Here is a 16,612-nt window from a genome sequence, read left to right as displayed (position 1 = left end):
CTTAGAAAACCATAGTATGATTAGAACAAGTCAACATAGTTTCCCTTACAAAGGGAAATCCTGTTTAACAAACTTATTGGAATTTTTTGAGGATGTAACTAGTAAGGTAGATAAAGAGGAACCAGTAGATGTTATATACCTGGTTTTCCAAAAGGCTTTCAATAAGGTGCCACACAGAAGGTTAATAGGCAAGATAAGTGTGCATGGAATTGGAGGTAATATATTAGCATGGATAGGGGGTTGGTTAATAGATAGGAAGCAGAGAGTGGGCATAAATGGGACTTTTCCAAGTTGGCAGGTAGTGAATAGTGGAGTGTCGCAAGGATCAGTGCTGGGGCCTCAACTATTTACAATCTGTAGTAATGACTTAGATGAAGAGACAGGGAGTAATGTACCAAAGTTTGCTGATGAAATAAAGCTAGGTAGAAAGGTAAGCTGTGCGGAGGATACAAGACAGGCTGCAAAGAAATATAAGCAGGCTAAGTGAGAGGGCAACAAGACAGCTGATGGAGTATAATGTGGAGAAGTGTGAAGTTATTCACTTTGGTTGAAAAAATAGAAAAGTTGAATATTTTTTAAAAGGTGAGAAACTTGTAAGTGTTGATGTTCAAAGAGATTTGGGTGTGTTCGTACAAGGAACACGAAGTTAGAATGCTGGTGTAACAAGCAATTAGGAAGGCAAATGGCATGTTGGTCTTAATTGCAAGGAGATTGGAGCACAGGAATAAAGAAGCCTTGCTACAATTGTACAGGGTTTTGGTGAGCCCACATCTGGAATACTGTGTGTAGTTTTGGTCCCCGCATTTAAGAAAGGATATACTTGCATTGGAGGCGGTACAGCGAAGGTTTACTAAATTAGTCCCTGGGATGAGGGGATTGTCCTATGATGAGAGGCTGAGCGAATTGGGTTTATTTTCTCTGGAGTTTAGAAGAATGGGAAGCGATCTCATTGAAATGTGCAAGATTCTGAAGAGGTTTGATAGGGTGGGCCCTGAGAGATTGTCTCCGCTGGTCGGGGAATCTAAAACACCGGGGAACAGTCTCAGGATAAGGGGTGGGTAATTTAGGACTGGGATAAATTACTTCACCCAAAGGGTTGTGAATCTTTGGAATTCTCTACCTCAGAGGGTTGAGGATGCTCCATCGCTGAATACATTTAAAACTGGGATAGGCAGATTTTTGGCCTCTCGGGGAATCAAGGGATATGGGCAGTGGACGGGAAAGTGGAGCTGAAGCCCAAGATCAGCCAGGATCATACTGAATGGTGGAGCAGGCTTGAAGGGCCATATGTCTGCTCCTGCTCCTATGTTCTTGTAGAAGGTGTGGGATAGGATAGAGGGCAGAGATGTCACAGAACAAAAGGCAAAGGGAGTGGTAATGGTTGTAGTAAAGAAACAAAGCATTTGTCCAGAGTGAGTGTGAATGGCAGAATAATGAACAACTCTGTCTGAAAGCAAAAAAGGTGAAAGATAAGATTCAGACCAGCACATGGCAAAAAAAAAAAAATAGAATCAAAAGTTCTAGAATCAGAGTTCATGGTCTGAAATTGTTGAACTCGATGTTGAGTCTGGGAGGCTGTAAAGTGCCTAACCGGACAATGGGTTCTGAGGTACTCTACAGCTTTCTGGACTCAACATCGAGATCAACAATTTTGGATCATAACTTCTCTCTCCATTTTGTTTCTTTTTTTTGTGTTAGTTTGGCTGTTTTCGCATTTCTTTCTTTATTCCTTCACTTTGCATTTGGATGACAGTGCAGCCATTCACACCTAATCGGGGCATTTCTTTGTTTCTTCACTGTACCCATTACCAATACCTTTAGATTTTGTATCATGAAACCTTTTGTCATTTAAATCTCTCCCACCCTCCATCCTATCACAGACCTTCCCTTACGTTCTTCTTCCCCCCACCACCCGCTTCCATTGTCTCAAAAACCCATTACATTTCTATCTTCAGCACTGATGAAGGGTCATCGACCTGAAATGTTAACTCTGTTTCACTCTACAGACCGCTACCTGACTCGCTAATTATTCATGGCATTTTCTGTTTTTACTTCTTGCTAGTCGTCCCTCAAAACTGTTTCAAAACTTGTTTGTGAAGAGCTTTAGGATAGTGGTTCTTCAAGCGGTTTTTGGGATCGCCATTGTTTGCATAACCGATGCTGTGAAGACCTGTGCAAGCAATCAACCAGGAATGTTCATAGGTCTTTGATATGGTGCCTCATGTGGCTCTCAAAAAGAAGCTGAAATTTAAGACAGTACAAGGCAAATTTTGGATTTTATCCACAATGTGTACTGCAGGCACCAATTTTATGTAAGGATAGATGAGAGACCACCAGAAACACTTTCTAGGAGTGAGGTGAGGCTGTTCACTATCAGCAATCTCATTCAATGTCTTTATCTATCCTATGTTGGTTGCAATCATAAAGGATAACCTCAGTATCTGTACTGGGCATTTCTCATTGTAAATCTGAAGAAACTTGTCAACTAGAACACAAGATTTTAAAAATTCCTTCATGGGATGTGGGCATCGCTGGCCAGCATTTATTGCCCATCCCTAATTGCCCATGAGAAGGGGGTGGTGATCTACCTTCTTGAACCGCTACAGTCCATGTGGTGTAGGTACACCCACAGTGCTGTTAGGAAGGGAGCTCCAGGATTTTGACCCAGCGACAGTGAAGGAACGGCGATATATTTCCAAGTCAGGATGGTGAGTGACTTGGAGGGGAACCTCCAGGTGATGGTGTTCCCATCCACCTGCTGCCCTTGTCCTTCTAGGTGGCAGACACTTTGCACGAGTGGCGGATGGGGTGCCAATCAAAAGGGCTGCTTTGTCCTGAATGGCGGCAACCTTCTTAAGTGTTCCATCACACCCCTGGCTTGTGCCTTGTAGATGGTGGATAGTTTGCTCGATTGGTGTCCCTGTCACCAGGTCCACATCCACTCCCCCATCACCGGCATACTGTGACTGTAGTGTGTATGCTCCACAGGGTGCACTGTGCCAAATCACTAAGGTTACTTTAACAAATACCTCCCTTCGCTCCATCACACCCTATAGCATCATGAAGGATGCACAGCAATATCATGGGATCACCACCAAGCCCCGGTTCCCCACCAAGTCACACGCCATCCTGACTTGGAGATAGATCTACATTTCTTCTTCATCACTGGGCCAGTGTTTTGGAAGGTGTTCTCTAACAACATTGTGACAGCATTGTCATCGCAGGAATTGCTGTGCTTCAAGGAGAAGGTTCACCGCCAACTTGTCAGGGTGACGAGGGATGGGCAATAATTGTGACCTCACATCCTGGGAATAAGTAAATACAATGAAGCTGAGGAAACAGTTACAGCAGATTCTTTGTTTTCACTGTGGAAGCAAATAGTTGTCCTACAATAACCACCAAAGAAAGTGCTGATGAAGGATTTGTTTTTGTCCAGAGAGTTTGTTAGACCAAGATGAATGGCATTATTAAGCATAATATTGATTTTGGCACTGGCAGAATAATTAAAATTCCTGATTTTCTCCTTTCTTTCTTTTACTAATTGACTTTTTCCTCCCAAATAAGACATTTCTATAAAGCGCTTAAGAAACATCAACTTCCGCTGATTCACTGTGTCAGGGTGGGTTAAGGTAGACTATCAACAATGATGATAAATGGTGTTGTTACTGTAACTTTTTAAAGCAAAGATTTAAAGGTACATTCCTGCCGTTTGGTCGCGAGTACACTGGGATATCAAGTCAGCGAGCTGCAACCGTGGAAGCCTACTCTTACTATCGTCGTCACTCATTGGGTATCGGCAATATTTGGCCAATGGTAGTTCAAGATAAGCCCCTCCCAACCCACAGATTTACACAATCCTGGAGAACCCCAGCACATTCTCCCAAATAAAACACTCATCATTGCAGTGTTTATTTATTAGTGCAAGAAACATAATGGACAATTGCACTTGCACGATGGACACAATTCTAATTACGCCAAGAACCCGATTTTTTATAGCCTTCGTGGGATGTGGCCATCGCTGGTAAGACCAGTATTTACTGCCATCTCAAATTGCCCTCGAGAAGCTGGTGAGCCGCGTTCCTGAACCACTGCCGTCTGTGTGGCACAGGTACTCCCACAAAAGGAAAATAACGCAGATGCTGGAAGTTAGATATAAGGGCAGGAAATGCTGGAAATACGTGGCAGGTCTAGCAGCATCTGTGGAGAGGCAGAGTTAATGTTTCAGGTCAATGATCTTTCGTTGGGACTGGGAAACGTTAGTACTGTGACAGGTTTGAAGCAGGTGAAATGTTGGGATGGCGGTGTGGGGGTTGTGGAGGGGGGGAATGAAATGCGTGTGGAAAAAGAACAAAAGGGAAGGTCTGTAAAAGACAGGAGAGATTAAATAACGATAGAGCTGATGGTGAAGGGCCAAAGGGAGTGGTAATGTGACAAGAAAAGATACAAAAGCTGTGTCTAGGGGAGGTGAATTGAACTGAAGAATCATGAATAGCTCCTGTCCAAAAGCAAAAACAAGAGGAATATCTAAACAGGCAAAGAAAGGAGATAGAAAGTGGGGCAAACATTATGGTCTGAAATTGTTGAACTCAGTGTTGAATTCAGAAAACTGTAATGTGCCTAATCAAAAAATGAAGTGCTGTTCCTTGAGATTGCTTTGAACTTCATTGGAACACTGCAGCAGGCCAAGGACAGAGAGATCAGTGTGGCGGAGAATTAAAATGACAGGTGACTGGAATCTCAGGGGGATTGGGGGTGGGGGGCGGTGTGGCGTGGCGGGTCACACTTGCAGTCTGAGTGGAGGTGTTCCCCTGATGTGATCCCCTGATATGCTTTTGGTCCCTCCAGTGTGGAGGAGACTGCAATGTGAGCAGCGAATCTGTTTCTCTCTCTACAGATGCTTCCTGACCTGCTGAGCATTTCCAGCATCCTCTGTTTTTTGCTTCCACAGTGTTGCTTGGGAAGCAGTTCTAGGGTCTTGACTCAGTGACAATGAATGTACAGCGATATATTTACAAGTCAGAACGGTGTGTGGCTCGGAGGGGAATTTGCAGGCGGTGATGTTCCCATGTTCTTCTCGATGGTAGAGGTCGTGAGATTGGACCTTACAGAATTTGGGGACCCTAGTAAGAATACCCTGCATTCCAAAGAAATGGATGCAAGTGGACAAAACAGCACGTACTCTCCTCACCTTTAATCTACAGGACATTTATATTTAACACACACAGCTGTCGTAGGTTTTTTGCAATATCCCTCGTGACAGATGCACTTGCTTGCTCACAGCGACCTATTTTCTGGCTTGCCTTTTTTTAAAATTCATTCATGGGATGTGGATGTTGCTGGCTAGGCCAGCATTTATTGCCATCCCTAACTGCCTTTGTTCAGAGGGCATTTAAGAGCCGACCGCATTGCGGTGGGGGGGTCTGGAGTCACGTGTAGACCAGACCAGGTGAGGACAGCAGATTTCCTTCCCTAAAGGACATTAGTGAACCTGATGGGTTTTTACAACAATCGGCAATGGTTTCATGGTCATCATCAGACTTTCAATTCCAGATTCTCAATGAATTCAAATTCCACCATCTGCTGTGGCGGGATTCGAACTCCGGTCCCCAGAGCATTACCGCTATGCCATCGCCTCCCCCCCGCCCCCATCGCCTGCCGGGGAAGATGCTGCAGCACCAAGGAGATCCAGTGCTAAAAGGGCAGAAGTGGTCCAAAGTTAATAATATCTCACTGAAGAACCGAGGTCTTTGACAATTTAGAGGTGGGTGTGGAGCTGGTGGACAGGAAGCAATTGTACACATCAGATGGATGAAAGGAAAATCTCTCAAGGGCACTTGCCCCCACCTTAATCTGCTAGCAGCAGGCAGGGAACATTCACTCCTGATTATGGGCGGACAATAAATGTTGACCTTGCCAGTGATGCCCACATCTCATGATGGGCTAAGCATAAAAAGCTCAAAGAACAGGGTTTTTTTTTTACACTTGTTTATAAATTAAAATATTTCAGGGTTGTTAACAACATTCTAAGCTCCCTTGGGTTCTTTGAGAGTTGTGCACCTTTCCCTGGCAGCAAGCTTTTAATGATTGACAGATGTTCAGGATCTGGCCACTGGGAGGCGAACAAGAGCAGCCCCAATCAGATTATCTGCTGCTGATGTTATTTTTCCCTCTTGTTTTCCTGTGGGAGATGCATACCATCTTCATACTGGCTCAGTGCGAAATCAGGAATGTGTCATAATGGTAAACAGAGAGCACAAACGTGTTGGGGGCATAGTGGTTATATTACTCAATCAGTAAGCCAAAGGCTTGGGCGGATGACTCAGGGACAGGAGTTCAAATCCTACCAGGGCAGCTCGGGAATTCAAATTCAGTTAATTAAATAATCTGAAATAAAAAGCTAGTCTTAGTAATAGTGTTTACCAAAATGTTGTGAAAACTCATCTGGTTCATGATATCCTTAACCAGTCAGGCCAATGTGTGACCACAGCCCCACAGCAATGCAGATCAGGGCCACAGCACTCCAGCAATTGGTTCTACAACAGACTTGTTCCTTAAAGACCACCTGCAGATATGGCATCTTCTTGAGAGCCCTCTGCCCTCCGCTTCTTCTACCATCCTGTCATGCTCTGCTCCCTCTTTCACTCAAGCTCAGGGCCAAAAGAAGTCCCTACTCTAGCACTATGTCTGGAAGTTATGCTTCGGAAAGCCAGCTGATGAACGATAGAACTGGAGCTAATGTCTACACCTTTTATAAGCATTTATTTACAGAATTTACATGATAAATATGCACCTTCTAACCCAAAGACCACAGTTTCAGTCTGTGTCTATTTATAAGGCCACAAGTGAACCCCCAGGTAATGTCCACTATCTGCATGCAACTAAATATAATCAATACTGAATTAGCATGTTCCCTTCTCTGTCCTTAAATAAAAATTAGAGTTTATGCATTTTTAATCAGTAAGAGAATCAAGGATTATGGGGAAGGAGGCAGGAATGTGGAGTTGAGAATTATCAGATCAGCCACGATCTCATTGAATGGCGGAGCAGACTCGATGGGCTGAGTGGCCTACATCTTATGGTCTTCTAGTTCACTCTTAAATGGCCGAGCAAGCTAGTCAGTTGTCAAAAAGGCAGTTTACCACTACCCTCTCAAAGCCAATAAATGGTGGCTTTGATAGTGACGCCAACATCCTATGAGTAAATAAAACAAGCCTACCTCTTACCAGGCCCCTGGTGCAGTGTTTTTGATATGGTTCTGGCCTCGTGTATTTGGCTTGGGGTCTCACCCAAGCTGCAGCAACCCCTCACAGATACTGCACACTGGGCTAAGCTCTCAATGGAGCTTCCTAAACAGGGAACTTAGACCGTCGCTCTTCTGATTCTAAGGCTTAGACTGACCCAAGTCGGTATGTACACAGATTTACAGATAATTTGACTGGGGCTGTGCTTTACTTGAGAGTTGTGAGCGTGCAGAGACTTCAGTACAAGTCTCATTAGAAGAAAATGATACCGTAAATGACAAGAGGGTGCAACTGACAGAGAAATTTTAAAAAGTTGAGAAAAGATCCCAATAATTAAATGTAAATTGGTAATGAAAGGAATCATTTTTGTCACTGGGATTCTGGGGGATGCAGTTAGCCTCTGTCGAGCCTGATTTCTGGGTGCTAAATGAATTGGATGAATTCTGAGCAATTTTTAAAAATTAATTCATTTTCATTTATGTGGCCAAACCATATGAACGTACAAATGAGGAGGAGTAGGCCATTCAGCCCCTCGAGCCTGCTCCTCCATTCAATAAGATCATGGCTGATCGGAATGTGGCCTCAACTCCATATTCCACGTAGCTCTGCTAACCTCTGACTCCCTCATTAGTCAAGAATCTATCTACCTCTGCCTTAAAAATGTACCTTTAATAACCACCATTCATTATCTATCCCCTGGTTGTCCTGAAAATAGGGAGGCGGTTCTTAAGCTAAGGGAGCTTGCTACGCCACTTCAGTTAAGCGTCAACCGCATTGGTGTGGGACTGGAGTCACACGTAGGCCGGATGAAGAGGGCAAGTTTCTTTCCCTTAAGGACCAGTTGGGTTTAATCGACAATCCAACAGCTTCATGGCCGCTTACATTGAGGCCAATCTTTTACTTCCAGGCGATTAGGACTGAATTCAAATTCCCAAAATGCCACAGTGGGATCTGAATTTGTCTCCTCTGGCCTTTCTCACGTTCCAGGCCTGAGATTTATTAGTCCAGTATTTACCAGTGTCAGCCTTGGCCCAGTCTGTAGTACACTCAACTTCTGAGTCACAAGGTTCTGGGTTCAAGTCCCGCTTCAGGGCTTGAGCACAAAATGAACGGCTGACATTCCAGTGCAGGACTGAGGGAGTGCTGCACTGTCAGAGGTGCCATCTTTCGGGTGAGATCTTAAACTGAGAACTGGGTGGATGTAAGATGTAAAAGATCCCATGGCACTATTTTGAAGAGTAGCAGGGGAGTGATCCCCAGTGTCCTGACCAATATTTATCTCTCAATCCTCATCACAAAAAAACAGATTATCTGGTCATTATCACACTGCTGTTTGTGGGTGCTTGCTGTGTGCATATTGGCTGCTGTGCTTCCTACATTACAACAGTGACTACACTTCGAAAGTACTTCATTGGCTGTAAAGCTCTTTGAGACATCCGGTGGTCGTGAAATGAGCAATACAAATGCAAGTCTTTCTCTTTTTTCTTTTCAGTAACATAACCATTACAGGACACTAATGTTCCCACATCCAATTATCCTGGCTACTTCCGATTGAACAAGGTGCCAGGCTGAAACAGGCGCATCACCCAACTTGATTAAGTTTCTAACCCTCAACCAGTCTCTCCCGCCACCCCTTGTTGACTAACTGTGGAAAGCCCTTGTAAAATAAAAAGCAAGTGAAGCAAAGACAATGTAAAAGAAGCAGGTATATGTAATACGGTTTAATTTAAGAAAGCTTAAAAAGATACGATGCAGCATCAAGTGACAAAATAACAAGAATATTTTACTTAGGTATGTGCAGTGGATAAAAGTCATAGACAATGGAATTTACAAGTGACATGCAAATGTTATTTGGACTCGAGTTGAGCCTTGTGATATTCCGACCCAGAGATATGATGGTGCAAAGCATACCCTACAATGTTATAAAACATGGCTGAAATGAATAGGAAAATGTTTTGCTATTTCAAATGCTTGTATTGCTAAATGAATAATTGTACATTAGGATAAATTGAGGCTGCAGTAGGCCATTGGGGGCTTTGAACTTGATCTGATACTCAACAAGATCATGTCTTATGGAAAAAAGAGACATGCTGTCAAAGCTTTTCGTCTTTGCACTCATCAGGGCAATTCTCAAGCATACCAAATTGTAAAGGGAATAACAATTTATACTGCATGAGAAGAGAGTGCTGATTGGTTGGCAAGTGGATTCTGTTTGGTAGAGGCATTGCCATGGAGAATGCACCAGTTAACTGACAGCTGATAGTTAACTGCCAAGTTTTGTTTAAATTCAAACCAGGCATTACCCTGGGGAATGAACCAGGGAATGGCTGTCACCTATTTTGTTTAGTTAAAGCAGGCGCAATGTTCTTTTTGTCTGCAAAGGACAGGGCCCTGTGTGTGAATATATGTAGCTTCGAGTACGCTTAAGTGAGCCACACTATGAGTCTGACTGATGGTCTTAAATTGGTTGTAAGTGTAATTCTTAGCGCACTCAGGGTCATTTAGCAAGTGTTGTCCAATCGCAGAAACACATCTAATGTTGGACACTGTGTTTTGAATTTTGCAAGCACAGACTGACAGGGTATGGTCAGTACTTTGTCTATTGCGAACAGCCGAAGGGACGTGCTGTTTGTTATGATCCACCAGTCTTTGGGACGTACGGCCTATATATCTGGCATTGCACCAGCACTGAAATTCATGAACCACATTACTCATTTGTGTGATAGGCAGAACGTCTTTTGGCTTGATGGCCGCATCCTGTTAGTGACGTTAGTGTTGAGTGCAAGACGAAAAGCTTCAGCAACATGTATCTTTTTTCAGCAATACTCAAGTTCAGTACTACCAAAAGATCATGTCTGTTCTTCAGGCTGGTGGACGTTATGTAGTGTGTTAGGACCACTGCTTTTCCTGATCTATATTAATAACCTAGACTTGGGTGTGCAGGGCACAATTTCAAAATTTGCAGATGACACAAAACTTGAAACTATTGTGAACTGTGAGGAGAATAGTGGGATATTTCAAGAGGACACAGGTGGAATGAGTGGACAAGTGGCAAATGAAATTTAATGCAGAGAAATGTGAAGTGATTCATGGATGGAAAAAGAGGAGAGTCTGAAATAAAGGGTACAATTCTAAAGAGGGTGCAGGAGCAGGGAGAAATGAAGGTATATGTACACAAATAATTGAAGTCGGCAGGATAGATTAAGAAAGCGGTTAAAGAAAGTATACAGGATCCTGGGCTTTATCAATAGGGGCAGAAAGTACAAAAGCAAGGAAGATATAACAAACCTTTATAAAACACTGGTTCGGACAGTCCAGTTTTGGGCACCACACTTTAGAAAAGATGAAAAGGCTTCAGAGAGGGTACAGAAAAGATTCACGGAAAGGTTCCCGGGATGAGGAACTTCAGTTATGTAGATAGATTGGAGAAGTTGGGACTGTTCTCTTTGGAGAAGGGAAGGTTGAGAGAAGATTTGGCGGAGGTATTCAAAATCACGATGGGTCTAGACAGAGTAGATAGGGAGAAGCTGTTCCCATTGGTGGGAGGATTGAGAACCAGGGGAAACCAATCCAACGTGAATGGCAAAAGAAGCAATGGTGAAATGAGGAAACGCCTTTTTACTCAATGAGTGGTTAGGATCTAGAATGCGCTGCCTGAGAGTACGCTGGCAGATTCAATCCGGCTCTTCAAAAGAGAACTGGATAATTATCTGGAGAGAAAACATTTGCAGGGTTTTGGGGGGGGGAAGAGGCAGGGGAGTAAGAGCAGGTGAGTTTTTCTTTCAGAGGTCGCTGTAACCATCTCTTAATTTCAATGATCTTCTTCTACTTTAATTCCATCCTCCCAGACTGTCCCTAAATCCCTTGATTCACTTAGTACCCAAAAATCGATCGAGTTCTACCTTGAATATGCTCAACAACTGAGCATACACGGCTCTTTGGGTCGAGGTTTCCAAAGATTTACAAGCCTTTGGGTGAAGAAATTTCCAATTTCAGTCTTAAATGGCTGACCCCTTATTCTGAGACTGTGACCCCGTGTTCTAGATTTTGCAGCCAGGGGGAAACATTTTCTCAGCATCTACCCTTATCAGGCCCCTTAAGGATTTTATACATTTCGATGAGGTCACCTCTCACTCTTCTAAATTCACTCAAATAACATTCGCTGGCCTGGCACTGTTGCAAATGGGACTTACCAACGAGCAGGTGTTATTCCAATCTGCTACTTTGGATGCCACTGTGGAGTTCTGCTTCCTTCGTATGATACTTTCTGTTGCACTGACGTAGCTCCGATGTAGAGGCGTTTCTGATGTGAGGCTGCTTTTAGCCTCCACCAAGTCCAGAGAGTTTGAAAAGCTATTCACCTTCTTCGCGTACCCGTCAATTAAGGCTCCCCTCGCGCTGCTGTTCCGCTCGGCCGCCTCGTTTGAGACGGTTGTACGACTCGCTTTCCTTACAGTTACTCTAGAAAAATCCATGCCGGGATCGTTCTCATATTTAGTGGGTTCCACCTGGGCTACAGTACGGCTGTTTCTCCATGAAGCTCTCTCCAGTGGATCCATAGAGAGACTTTTTGACTCCGTTTCTGCTTGGTTAGCTGTGCGATACCTCCTCCTTGATGTGTAGGACGTTACACTGCTGTCATGATCAGCACACTCGGGAGACTTTACTGTAATATTGCTGCTAACCGACGTCTCAGACACCGATTCGGTCTCATCTTCATCGCAACTATCTGACTCCGATGGCTTCATTGTAATATCACTTCTACGGATTGATATTTCATAAGGAATACTAATATTGCTCCTTTGTAAAGGCATTTCGCTTGAACTGATGGTAATATTGCTTGTGGAAGTATGTTTTTCCTTTGGCATCGCAGTGTTATTGAGCCTTTGATAAGGCAGATCTGATGGATGTATTGTGATGCTACTGGTCACTTTATTTGGCACACTTTTTGGTGAGAGACTTTGCTCTCCGGCGCTTGGCTCTGTTCCAGTTGTCATCACTTCCTTCTTATCTATGGCAACGATGGCAGGCTTAATAATTGCTTTGGATCTCAGCCCCTCTCTCGGGCTACAAACTCTCTTCAACTCTGGGCCCGGATTTTGATTCACATTCACATCCTCTGAAGCGATGGCTTCGGTGTGTTTATATTTGAGTGGCTCCTCATCTGGGTTACATTTCACGTCCGTGTTCTCCATACTCATGGCCCGGGACCTTGACGAATGCAAGTACCTTAACCTGCGGGGTCTTGCTGTCGCAGATGTAACTTCCATAATGGCTTCTGGCTCTTCACGTGTTGCCAATTTTTCTGCCGTCTTTATTGCAGTGGATTCACTGCTGGTACTTAGCGGTACTTCGACCTCAACCAGACAGGCATTCTTGGGCTCACTGTTAGATGTTGGAGAAGCTGTATGATTCCTATAAGAGGGAACCGTTCCATTCAAAAGGCTAACAGCAGGACCCGTGGACAATGAGTCATCACCAGAATCGTTCACCTCATCTTGAGCCGTCATGTTCTCATTTTCAGAGTTGTGTAAATAGCTGAGAGTCTTTTTCGGTCTTTCAGGGAATGCTGACGATAGCTCCAAGTCACTGTCGTCTCTAGATGCTTTCTCTGGTTTACTCTTTGGTTCATTTTCACTCTGTTTACTCTGGGAGTTCCAGGGTCTCTTTACACTAGGCTCATTGGCTGCTGGAGGATAGCGGCTCAGCACTGATGGTGGCTCCCTGGGTTTCTTAAGCTTCTCGGAGTGCAGGTCCTGATCTTTCTGCGCCGAGCTATAGCTGTTTACAGAAGACTTCTCTTCGGATTTCTTTTCATTGGAAGCTGCTGTTCTTGGGTTGGAAGAGGGCCTTTGAAATCTTCTACTTGCACTGGGGCTGAGAGGACGCCTGTAACTTTTCCCCACATTGTCATCCTCTAGCAACAAGTCTCTGTTTCTCATTTTCTCCCTCTGTGACCGTGGCTGATAGGAAGTCTCATGGGTCTTCTCTTTCAGGACCTGTGGCTCCGCGGCAACGCTTTTGTATTTTGTTTTGTCCTGTCGAGACCTAATACGAATCTCCTGGTGTGCACTCTCACCATTTTCCACGGCTTTGTTCCTCGCCATTTGCAATTTCATCTCCTCGATCTGATCAGCTAGCACTTTGGCCTTGTTCTGCTCACTCAGTAACTTCTCTTGTAACTCGTTGTGTTTTCCTTCAGTTTTCTTCAGGTCCTCCTCCACCATCTCCAGCAGTTTCAGACGTTTCTTCAACCTTTCTATTTCTTGAGTGAGATCCTTAATTTTGTTGTCCTCCTGACCCTCTTGGCCTCCTTTGTTTCTGAGTCCAACATTGTGTGTTATAGTTAGAGAGTCCAAACCTTTCTTTGCCAAGTTGCCTTTAGGTGACAGGCCAGTCGTCATGTTTTCCTCAATCCTGAGTTCACCTCTGTCCCCTGAATAATTATACGTTTTCTCATTAACATTTGTCCTGAGATTTGAGGAGTTCCGACTTTGATCTGCCACATTTATCTTATTGTTTTGTTCCAATTTCTTTGTAAGGTCCTGGATAGCTTGTTCCTTGAGCTTCAATGTTTCATTCATGGTCTTCCGTTCCTCTGCCAAAATGACAGCGAAAGACTTTAATTTTTCTAGCTCTTCGAGGATGTTTTTTTCCGACTTATCAAGTCGACTTTCCGACAACTCCAGCTCCTTCACCCTGGCTCGGAGGACCTCCAGCTCTGTAATCAGCTTCCTGGTGAGGTTTTTCTCTTCGTTCAAGCTTAGGCACAGTTGAGTGCAGTCCGATTTACTCTTATTAAATGCCTCCTCCAATTTCTCCAGCTCCGCCATTCTGTCCTGCAGCTTCTCAATCTCCACCTTGAGGTCTTTGCTCAGCTTAACCTCGGCCTCCAGTTTTTCTTTCAAGTTCCTGCACATATCTTCGGCCTTCCTGACCTCCTCGTCCTTGCCCTCAATGGTAAGTACCCTCTTGCGCAGGATATCCACCTCGCTCAGTAGGCTGGAGTTGCTGCCTTCAGCTTGGATGACTTTATCCTGCAGGTCCATTAACTCGTCCTCTGTTCGGTGCAGGGTTTTGGTGGCCTCCTCCAGTTCATCAACACGGCGCCCCAAGTTAGTCAGCTTTAGCCGCAGCTGCCGGTTTGAAGTCTCTTTGAGGCTCATTGTGTCCGTCATCGCCGCTCCTTTAGGAGCACGCTGAAGGGCAAAATCGAGAGGTGGGGTTGGTGGGTAGGGGTGGGGTAAGGGTTTATCTTTCCTGTTTGTACTTTTCCCTCCCTCTTTTGAGCATTTATGCACTGCCCCTTCCAATGGCTGGGCCTTATTTCTTCTGTCACAAAATGTCCTCAAGCACAATTTTCAATACAATGGAAATCTTTTCTTCCTTGGCATCCGAAATGCTTTTTTAGGATTCAAAAGCATTTTAACCTGTTAAGAAAAAAAGGAGACACTTGAGAAATCTTGCCAAGGCGGTATAGGGAGTTTTAATTATCAAGCGTTCGCTGTAATTATCTCAGTCAGGTAGAGGCTTGCACGCAGAGGTGTTTACAAACTCTTGAGAATAGACGGTTACAGAGGAAGTTTTTTTTTATTCATTCACGGGACGTGGGCTTTGCTGGCTGGGCCAGCATTTATTGCCATCTTCAAGGGCAACTAGCGGTGGGCAATAAATGCTGGCCCAGCCAACAAAGCCCACGTCCCGTGAACGAATTAAAAAAAAAACTTGCTCTGTGATTCCCCAGATTGGCTGTTCGAACTCCCGCAAATGGGATTTCTGCCAAAGTTACACCACCCGATTTGGAGAAGTTCCCAGTGAGGGTGTCACTTTTAGTATCCCTTTTAAAAGATGAGACTGTGACAATAACTTTATTGCCCTCCCTCCTCCCCTCTTTATTGCCCCTGACACTGGTGCTGCCCTCTGGAATCTTGCTTAAGTGCCCCAATTCCTGTGTGGCCCTGGCACTGAGACATTCACAGTGAGCCTCAATCTATCCTCTTCCAACGTTAGTACACATACATACCAATATGGGTTACTGGATAGCAATCAGGAGCAGTAACCCTGGCCCATTTTTCCTCTTCATGCCTTTGGGGTACTGAGGACAATTGAAGGGACGAGGCAACTCAAATATCTTAGCGTTTAATTCAAACATCCAATTCTTTTCTGCAGCTTAATTTAGCCATCAGATGTACATTAGAGCTTCACTCCACTCCAACATTTTACCTCAACCCAGTTTCACAGCAGGATTTTGACTTCCCCACTATCTGAACCAGCAAATCCTTGTAGCTCTGAGCAAGAGGGGCAGTAGGGCAATTGGTTTTTTTTTTGTAAAAATATACTTTATTCATAAAATATCTTCAATCACATTCCAAACCATTTCAAAAACAACATTACAAGGGTACAATCCAGGTTAAACTTTTACAAAATGTATCACCAGGTGCATCAGTACAAACAATATTACAATCATTTACAGCCTTTCATTTTGATCTGTACAGCCCGAGGGGCTCTAAACAGTTCCCAGTCTCTCGGTGCGCTGTGGTAGAAAGGTCTTAGACAGCGACCCTTCCCCATTGCGCCTTTGCGGCAGCTGCCCCAAGCTTTAGTGCGTCCCTCAGCACATAGTCCTGGACTTTGGATTGTGCCAGTCCGCAACAATCGGTCGGGGACAACTCTTTGTGCTGGAAGACCAACAAGTTTCGGGCAGACCAAAGCGCGTCTTTCACCGAGTTGATGATCCTCCAGCTGCAGTTGATGTTTGTCTCGGTGTGTGTCCCTGGGAACAGCCCGTAGAGCACAGAGTCCTGTGTCACAGAACTGCTCGGGATGAACCTCGACAGCAACCACTGCATCTCTCTCCAGACTTTCTTTGCTAAGGCACAATCCACAAGGAGGTGAACAACGGTCTCTTCCCCACCACAGCCACCTCGAGGGCAACGTGCAGAGGGGGTGAGCCTCCTGGCGTGTAGGAAGGATCTGACGGGGAGGGCCTTTCTCACCACCAGCCAAGCTACGTCTTGGTGCTTGTTGGAAAGTTCTGGCGATGAGGCATTCTGCCAAATGACTTTGACAGTCTGCTCGGGGAACCATCCCACAGGGTCCACCCTCTCCTTTTCCCTCAGGGCCTCTAGGACGTTACGTGCTGACCATTGCCTGATGGACTTGTGGTCAAAGGTGTTTTTCTGCATAAATTTTTCCACCAGGGACAGGTGGTACAGCACAGTCCAACTACTTGGAGCGTTCCGCGGCAGCGTGGCCAGACCCATCCTTCGCAACACCGGGGACAGGTAGAACCTCAGCACGTAGTGACACTTGGTGTTTGTGTACTGAGGGTCTACGCACCGCTTGATGCAGCCGCACACAAAGGTGGCCAT

General features: G+C 44.7%; 1 protein-coding gene across 5 annotated transcripts in view; it reads right to left on the bottom strand.

Moving 5' to 3' along the window:
• luzp1 (leucine zipper protein 1) overlaps positions 1-16,612 on the bottom strand; it is a 138,019-nt gene that overhangs the window by 16,394 nt on the left and 105,013 nt on the right. For all 5 annotated transcript variants that reach the window (XM_078567316.1, XM_078567317.1, XM_078567318.1 and 2 more), the window contains one exon: positions 11,435-14,671. In XM_078567316.1, the coding sequence (XP_078423442.1) occupies positions 11,435-14,419 (2,985 nt within the window). In that variant the 5' untranslated portion in view covers positions 14,420-14,671. The remainder of the gene's footprint in view (positions 1-11,434; positions 14,672-16,612) is intronic.

Source organism: Cetorhinus maximus, chromosome 21, assembly GCF_964194155.1.
Source record: "Cetorhinus maximus chromosome 21, sCetMax3.hap1.1, whole genome shotgun sequence".
Taxonomy (NCBI): domain Eukaryota; kingdom Metazoa; phylum Chordata; class Chondrichthyes; order Lamniformes; family Cetorhinidae; genus Cetorhinus; species Cetorhinus maximus.
Note: the sequence above shows the minus strand (reverse complement) of the source record. Positions and strands in the feature narration are given on the sequence as shown.